We start from the raw sequence: 9267 nt of genomic DNA on the forward strand, positions 1-9267 counted from the left end.
TTTCTTGGCTAGAAGATTTTTCCCAATCCACTTCAATGGTGGTATTGAGCACATTGTCCACAAGGCTTCTTCCCTTTGCATATTGGCATTTATTGACATACTTCTAAATGACAGGAGCTATCCTTTTGGCTAGTGATTTTGCAAAAAATGTATAGATGCTGCTCATTAGAGAGATTGGTCTACAGAGAGCAATTTTGTTTCTCTACTCTTACTTGGTAATAAGGGATATGCTACTCTTTTTTCCACATATAGCCTCAGCTTGCTTTACTAAGAGAAAGGGTCGATTGGTCATCTTGCCTTGCGAGCCCCATCCTGAGCATAACTTGTCATAAAAATTTCCACTTAACCAAGTCAAAAAGACCTCTCAATGTCTAATTGTAGAAAGTTAATTTTTTGTTTAGAAGATTTGTGGAATCCACTATGATGATGAGATTGAGCACATTGTCCAAAATACTCCTCCCTTTTATGAAGCCACATTGGCATTTATTGACATACTTCTAAATTATGCTAACATGTTGGCTTGTGCTTTTGCAAACATTTTTTAAACCATGCTCACTAGAGAGATTAGCCTCTAGTTCTCATTTTGGGTTCTCTTTTCCTATTTGGGAACAAGGGATATGATGGTTTTTTTTTCATGTTGCAAGTAAACTTCTTTATGCCTAGCACCATTGTGATTGATCAACTACAAGATTGGGAGCTACTCCTAGAAGTGCTTTAGCATTTTTATTGTTATTCCATTGTGGCTAGGTGATTACCTCATTTCTATTAAAATGTCAAATCTAGAGTATGGCAAGAGCTATGGAGGTTGGAAGATGAAGACTATATTCATGCTTACATGGATAATTACACAAGTGAATTAGGTTCCAAGATGAAAGCTTGAACTCATAAAGACAATCTTGTGTATCGAACTGACAATGACACTAACTGAAAGAGGAAAGCATCATGATATTGCATTCATCATTATGAAAGTGATAGTCAAGTACAATGCTTTATAGAAGTTGGGTAGTTCCACTGTCCTCACTGTGCATATGGGTTTCAGGACATCTCTTCTTGGAGCATACATCATTTTTCTATTTCTCAACACCCCCCTCAAATGATGCGTCCCTACACTCACTAACTTTCCTCCACCTACATGGTGACATGGCTCGGGAGACTAGCTCATAGTAGCCTAGTCAAGTTAAAGCTTGAAACTTTACATCTTTGGCAAGGGTTTTTACAAAGCAAATCCACTTTCTTGTGGAAACATTCACTACCTGTATGGCTAGTAATGGCATATAATCCCATCCTTGTTGTTGTTGGTGCTGAGTCCTCAACCATGGCCTTTTGGTCCATAAGTGCCCTTGATGTACAAGAGACTGTTTTTGGTTATGTGTTCCTTTGTATCCTTGCTTTTAACTTTTCTTTCTCCATCAAGTAGTGAGTGCTCAATATCTTTAAGTGAGAGACTTGGAACATTAGTTAGGGTGGACACAAGATTCTCATATGGATCCTTATTTACACTTGCAAGCAGTACGACTATTGCTTCATATTCATCAATATTCTTGTTAAGAGTTGCAAGCTAGGTTTTTAGGCTCTTGAACTTGTTAATGTGTATGTTCATGGAAGCACTATCTTTTATATCCAATTTATAAAGATTTATGAGTAGTTTTACTTTTGAATTCTTTGCTTGGGTACCAAAGATCATGTCAAGTTTCTCCCAAGTAGTTCTAGCATCTCTGATGCCAAAGATATGATGTAGCACATCATCACTTAGTCCCAATGATGCCTAGTGCCTTGTTATTCATCTTCTTCCATTCTTTGGTTTTTGGTGGAGCTAGTACAAGGATCTTGCTTTCCAAATGTTCTTTCCCACCATCTGCATCACCTTCATCATCTTCAAAGAGATCCTAGACGTCATTCCTCATGGGGTGGTACATGGTCTTTTCCTTCCAGGCATGGAAGCCTTCTCCATTGAACTTTGCTCTTTTTTCAAACTCTGCCATTTTTTATCAGTAGCACATCAGCCAGCAAAAGAGTTGTATGTCAATGTGTCAAGAGACACAAGATGATTAGTGTTTAACAACAGTGCATGAGTATTAAAAAGATACTATCTTGGAGCTCAATGTCAGATGTCGATGCTTGATCTTCTTCTTGCTTGCTGATTTAGTGTGATGCTTTGCTAGAAATTAAGAGATCAGTAAGACCAGAGTGATAGAGTCTTCAATGGACTAAGAAGAGTAAGAAAATGAAAGGTTCTATGACCTTGAAGGTCAATGGCTATGGTTTCCCATAGAGATGACAGATAGGGTTTCTCAGATTGCGAGTATTTTGGGGAACCCTCTTGGGTGAGGTTAGCCCATTTGGGGGGCTACCAAAGCCCTATGGTGGCAGTAGAGATTGTGTTTCCTATAGGTTGAAATGATCCTTGATTTTTTGCTCAGAAAAATCTATGCGAGATCTGAACAAAATGTCAATGCCGGCCAGTGTCGTCAATTATGTCAGGCTTTGAGGTGTTGAGAGGTGCATCCTGAGTAGAGGGAAAGATCTCCAAAAGAAATCATGTGGGGATATTGACTGTGGAGAGAGATCTAGGTCCTGCAAGTAGACAGGGTACTGTTGTCCATGGCATCTATGAAAGCTCTAATGAAGGTGAAGGTGAAGCTAGAGTAAGAAATGAAGTCTTGAGTTGATACCAAGCTAGGAAGAAGTGAAAGGGAGCTAGATAAGTAGAGTGATGAGCTTACCATGCTTAGTTGAGCTCTGATACCATGTTAAAATGTCAGATCTAGAGCATGGCAGGAGCTATGGAGGTTGGAAGATGAAGACTAAATTCATGTTGACATGGACAATGAATAGAAAACTGTTACACAAGTGAATTAGATTCCAAGATGAAATCTTGGACTCATAAAGATAATCTTGTGTATTGAACTAGCAATGACACTAACAAAAAGAGGAAAGCATCATGATATTACATTCATCATTATGAAAGTGATAGTCAAGTACAATGCTTTATAGAAATTGGGTTGTTCCACTCTCCTCACAGCGCATATGGGTTTCAGTACATCTCGTCCTGGAGCATGCATCATTTCTCTACTTCTCAACAATTTCCTAGTCCTTTCATGGATATATCTACCTCCTCCCTTGTAAATTTTCTATTCAAAGCTAGATTCTCTTCTTCAATAATGACTTTGCCAACTTTTTCCAAGATCATGCTTACCACCTACATATTATAGGGCTCTTCCACCCATAGAGCTTTGCAAAGTGCACTATGTAGGTGTTACAACAATATCCTTTTAATCTGTCAACTAGTTCCCATCATCTTGTTGGATTAGAAGTAGGCTTTCTCATGCTCTCTTTCACTATCAACTCCTCAAAAATTCAATTGTGCACCATTGCATTTGAGCCATAAGTTTCATATTAAATGTTAAGGATAGAATTTTTGTTTCTCATATTATCAATGCCACCCTTCAAATTAGCTGGGCTTGGTTAAGAATGTTTGTTTTCTAGTTGTTTAACATCCTTTCTCATGCCCAAGCTATAATTATTTTCAATGCTTTCTCATCCCATTTTAGATCCCTTTTTTCCTTCCACATAAACAAACCCCTGCTTTTCTCTTGCGTGGGTTGTAATTACTTTCAATGTTTTGACATCCTATTTTAGCTCCTTTTTTGCCTTCTACATAACCAAACCCCTTTCAAATTAGTACATTGTTAGACAGTGCCTCCAAAACTACCTTAGGGCTATGATTGAGTCACCATCATGTTTTCTATTAATTTGATGATAGCTCGTTGTTTAACATATCCTTGTTTTCTAGCTATTTAACTACCTTTCTCTTGCTGGCATGCAATGATCTTCAATGCCTTCTCATCCCATTAGAACTCCTCTTTCTCCTTGCTACATAACCAAGCCCCTTTCAAATGAGTAAATTATTGGATTATGCCTCCAAAATTACCCGAGGGGTTCGATGCAGGCACATTATGCCTTCTTCTAATTTGTTGATAGATCCTTGCACCATATACTCAAAGAACATCTGTTTAAATTGCCTAGAATTTTTAATGGTTGAAAATATTAGAAATACTACTCTTTTTGCATGAAGCTAAGGATATTGAGGGTTGTGAGGGAAATTTAGATTTTCTTACATGGTGGTTTAGTTTTTGTTGGAATTATACTCAAGAGTATGTTGTACTTGTATGATGCAATTAGCTTATAAGGGATGAACTTACATATGGGGAAAGGTTAGAGGTGAAATTTTGAAGAGTTGAATAATGCCATCACTATAGCCCTACCTTACAAATTGTGGATCACAATCTACATTTTTTTGCTTGAAATGATGCCAGTGAGAAAATATTTTTAATATTGTCACAAAATCATTGGCAAAGACCTTTTTAACAAGATGTTAGACTTCACATCATGGTAACTAGTTTGTATATTAGGCCTTGTAGTCTTAAATTATTTTAGACACTAGAAGGGAAGTAGATGGGAATGTTCATCCATTTTTTCTTGTAAGGAAGCTAATTGAAAACTACAAGTGAAGCAATGTTTACAATCTATTTATTCACACTTCCTACCTCATGAATTAGAATAAGCAGTGAGAGGACATGACTAGGTATTCTTAGTATAAATAGTGATTTATTAACTTGATAAACTAGTTTTAGGATCAATATGCTTGGGATCTAGTGATATCATCATTTTATATTTGAATAATGACAAGAACCCTTGCTACACAAGAGGATGACATATGTATAAATGATAATCATAATGGGAAACATGGTCACTATGTGGAGTTTGTAAGTGGATGCACACTGGCTGAGTGGTTCAATCCATGCAAATGTTGCATGAAGGATGTTAGGAAGTTTGAATTGATTGAGAGGTTAATACCATAGATGCATATTCAAACACCTTCTAATGTTATAGTAGGTTCCAAGTATTGCTTGGATCTTGCTTGTTATTGGCATTTTTAATCTAAGTATTAGCTTATTTTTAAGTTTTCACTCTTTTTATCTAGTTTATAAAATTTCCCCTGAATAGTAGCTTTTCTATATTTGATTGTTTTACTTTATTTTTTGTTTCATAAACTTCTCTAATGGGCAAATCAAGTTATGGCTAACAAACTTATATTGTGGCATAATCTATCCAAAACTTCTATATTGAACATACTTGACATAGAAAAAAGACTTTTTACCTTACTTAGTAGCATGTAAAACTTTCAAACATTTGGTATGATAGTAATAATGTTGCATGTTCGCATTTTGAGGATTATGTTTCTTAATGAAATGATAGATTTTTTGCATCTTTATACAGTGCTTGTATAATGTTGGAGCACGCAAATTCATAGTGACAAACATGCCTAAGTTGGGATGCACGCCTTACATGAGGTCAATTCATGTGTTCAAAAATGGAGGTTGTGCGAGTCTTGCGAATTCATTAGCTCAATCCTACAACATTCAATTCAAGAAAGTCTTGAATGAGCTCAACCATGAACTTCTTGATGCTAAGTTCCTTCATGCAGATGTGTATGGAGTTATGACCTATATTGTTGATAACTATCATACTTATGGTAAGAAAAAAATATCCAAAACTTGCACCTATTTTACTAAATATGGTTTTCATAATGATTAGACCAATATAAGAGGAATAGAATGCATAATCTAGTTCTTTGGAAAGAGGGAATTTTTAATTGAAATGTTGCTAAAGTGTATTGAACCCCTAATTGCTTATAATTTGACCTTGCACCTGTAGTGCAAAGAATCTTCATATATCCTTACTTTCAAGAAAATGTTACTAAATTCTACTAAACCCCTAATTGCATAGAATTTCACCGCACATAAAAGTGTAAAGTTCCAAACATATCCTTCCTTTCAAGCATTTGAGTTATGAGAATCACTTACTATATTATGCTCAATGATGCAATTTGTTATATATTTGATCTCAAATTTTTGACTATGAGAGGGGACTTTTGAATTGTAGGCTTCGATGATGTGGAGAGTGCTTGTTGCGGGTATGGTGGCTCTAGGAAAGGAATTGTGTTATGTACATCATTTTTTCCTCTATGTAGCGAACGTTCTAAATATCTCTTTTGGGATTCATTCCACTTTACACAAGCTGGTTACAATGTGGTTGCAAATGAGTTCATCCATGGAAGGGATTTTATAAGCCCCATGAACATCATGCAACTTGTATCACTCTAGCATTCTCAAAGATACAAACATTACTTTTATTCTTATTATGGACTTCTCATTCTTAGTGATATGCACATCACTTTATAGATTATAAACAATTTTGATAACCTTGTTACTTTTCCCATTGTTAGAATTGCAAAAATTTCTAATCATGCATCCCCACAACAAAATCAGAGTAGAGATATGTAGTGAGGACAATGCGGATTTATGGATGTGTCAAAATAACCTTTAAATATCTAATTTATCTTGACAATGTAACTTAGTCTCAAATAGCTCATTTAAACACTAATTTATATGTAAAAATAGTAGCCAAATTTATTGAGATTATAAACACTCATTTACACATGTTTCTAATTTAAAACTATGGTGCACTATCATCGGCTTTCCTCTCGTTGAATGAAAAGCAATGAAGAGGGTATATCTTCTATCAAAGCTTACAAGGTAAAGCTTCCATTATTGTTATGAGTATATTTTATTTATTGTTTTGGTGTGTAGAAATAGGAGCATGGATGGAAGATTAAATGTGAAGATTAATGTAGGTATTTTTTATTATTATTGTGGGAATTTCCATGCTATGTTTTTTGGTTTATTTGATGCGTTAGGATTATGGATTTTCCTCAATAGAAACATGATTTTGGTTGTGAATATACATGCGAGACATAGCTGTGTGAATGGGTATTTTGATGAGTTATTAAATGCACAAAACAAGTATATTTCATTTCTTAAATAGGATCTTTCATTTGATTTTATTAACTTTATTAATTTAAGAAAATACATATTAACATGCTAATTATAAGTACAGGTCAAGTAGCTTTATATACATATAAGAAATTATTGCACGAGAGAGAGAGAGAGAGAGAGAGAGAGAGAGAGAGAGAGAGAGAGAGAGAGAGAGAGAGAGAGAGAGAGAGAGTTATATTAACGTCTTCTAAAGACCAAAACTGGCCTATGAGACAAACTGTGATACAACTGATGAGGTCCAGCTATCCAAAATAAAAGTGCTGAATGAAAAGCTAAAAACTGGAAACTGAAAATACGGTGCTGTGAGTGTGATAAGTGTCGTGTATGTGTATGTGCGTATGTAGCTCTAGTACTCCAGATAATGGCTACAAAAGGGGAACAAATGTCGGCTGTGATAGGGGAACAACTATCGGTTGTGATAAAGTGGTGCGATGTGTATATGTAACAGATGCAGGGAGATATACTATCCTGGGATGTAGTAGCAGTCGTCGAAGTCGCTAATAGCAGGTGATCCCTCCTGGATGCAGGATGTGGTACATCGGCAGTGGAGAAAGAGCAAACTGGAGATCTGAGATCCAATGTGTCGAGTGTCGTTGGATCTCAGTCTGCTGTCGATGTAGATCAAGAATCCTTCGGATCTCCTGTCGGTGTGGCTGTGGGGTCTGAAACCCATGGATCCTCGTGCGGCGTCGAGTACACTGGTCCTCAGCCTGCTGTAGTGTGAGCCCGGAGGTCTGGCTGGAGGCTGGTACAGTAGCTCTCACTCTGTCTGTCTGAAAGAACTGTGTAATAGTCGTCTAGGTGGGGCCCTCTCTGACTCAGACCCGTTGTGTGCTCTGCTCTCTGATGTGCCATGCCTCTCCCAGAAAATGGCCAAATGATCTCTGATCTATATCAGTCATACATCCCTGAAGTGAGCTGCTAAATGTGTATCTAGATCTCAACTCTGAGTATGCCGGGCATCTGAGAACAAAATGCTCCTCACTCTCCACCTCTGATCTGCAAAGGGGGTATATCCTCTCCTCCTGCAGGATGCCACTGGCTCTGCCACTCTCAATCATAAGCTGATGTGATGATACCCTGAGCTGTCCAATAAGAACTCTCAATCGATGTGGCATATAGATCTGCATATATCTCGGAATCTCTATGAATCCTTGATCTGATATCCTCAAGAACTGTGTATAATAATGTGCCATCTTTGATGGCAGTGGCTGTGCAGGGCTGACCCATGTCCTCTGTATATAAATATGCCATATCTCCTGTCTGATGAGTCTATTCCTCTCAGAGAGAGAGAGGGTGTAAGTGGGAGCTTGAGTATCATATAGAAGAGGTGGGAGTCTATCAATGTCCAGCCCATGTCTGTCAAACCAAGCTCTAGTCTGTGCATACCATAATGTGGTATCCCCCGCTCGAGCCATCTCCTGAGATGCCATATATGCTCTATATGCAATGTGATCTCTGTCCATATCCTGAAATATGTGTAGGAAGCAGATTGTCTGAAATAATGCCTCAACTAGCATGGGCGGTGTGGCAAGCTCTACTCTCACAATGTCATGTGGGACTGAGGCCTTGCTGCGAATCAATCTAGATATCATGATCACCTGAGGTCTCTCCATCAATGTCCATACATAATCGGCAAGGTCTGGCCCCCATATAGCTGCTCCATACATCAGTGCTGTAGAGTATCAAAGAGCCACCCCTTGGTGCGGGGCTCCTGGAAATGTGCCTGATGACACTGTCGCTCCATAAGAGCCAATGCTGAGTATCCTCTAGTGAGGCAGTCACGAGCTACCTATGTCATCAAGAAAGTCCCTGAAGCTGCTATTAAGGTGACTCCCAAATATACATATGATCCAGTGACCTGAATACTCCCTCCTGCTGCCATGAAAATACTCTGTCTCCGTATCTGAGCTGATGTATGGAATATAAGAACCTTGGTTTTACCAAGGTTCACTGTCATGCCTCTCTGTATGCAAAAATCATCCAATGCTAATAAATACTGCTGTAATCCCTGAGCTGAGTCTGAGACCCAACACTATGTCATCTGCATATAGTAAGATATGAACTGTGGCTCCACTGAGATCTATACCTCCATTGGCTCGCTGTTCAATAAACTCTGCTATCTCATTAATGTATAGCCCAAATAGAGTCAGTGAGAGTGGGCATCCTTGCTTCACACCAATGGTGCTCACAAGGGGATTTGATATACCTCCCGGACATCTGATTCTGCCAGTAACCCGCTCATATAGTGCATAAATACCCCACATCATGTCATCATCCACCCCCAGATCAAGTAGGCGTCTGAAAAGCCTCTCTCTCGGAACCGTGTCAAAGGCTTTGTGGAAATACACAAAGCAATAGTACAATC

The 9267-nt window shown here is 38.0% G+C and overlaps 1 protein-coding gene across 1 annotated transcript in view; it reads left to right on the forward strand.

Moving 5' to 3' along the window:
• The window catches only part of LOC148041127 (GDSL esterase/lipase At2g23540-like), a 43701-nt gene extending 37497 nt beyond the window's left edge, over nucleotides 1-6204 (forward strand). Inside the window, exons 5-6 of the mRNA XM_087677128.1 lie at nucleotides 5281-5536; nucleotides 5947-6204. Coding sequence (XP_087533254.1) covers nucleotides 5281-5536; nucleotides 5947-6167 — 477 coding nt within the window. The 3' untranslated portion in view covers nucleotides 6168-6204. The remainder of the gene's footprint in view (nucleotides 1-5280; nucleotides 5537-5946) is intronic.
• Nucleotides 6205-9267: the final 3063 nt, after the last annotated feature.

This window comes from Lygodium microphyllum, chromosome 1, assembly GCF_053477565.2.
Source record: "Lygodium microphyllum isolate KBCC chromosome 1, Lygodium_microphyllum_v1.1.10, whole genome shotgun sequence".
Lineage (NCBI taxonomy): Eukaryota > Viridiplantae > Streptophyta > Polypodiopsida > Schizaeales > Lygodiaceae > Lygodium > Lygodium microphyllum.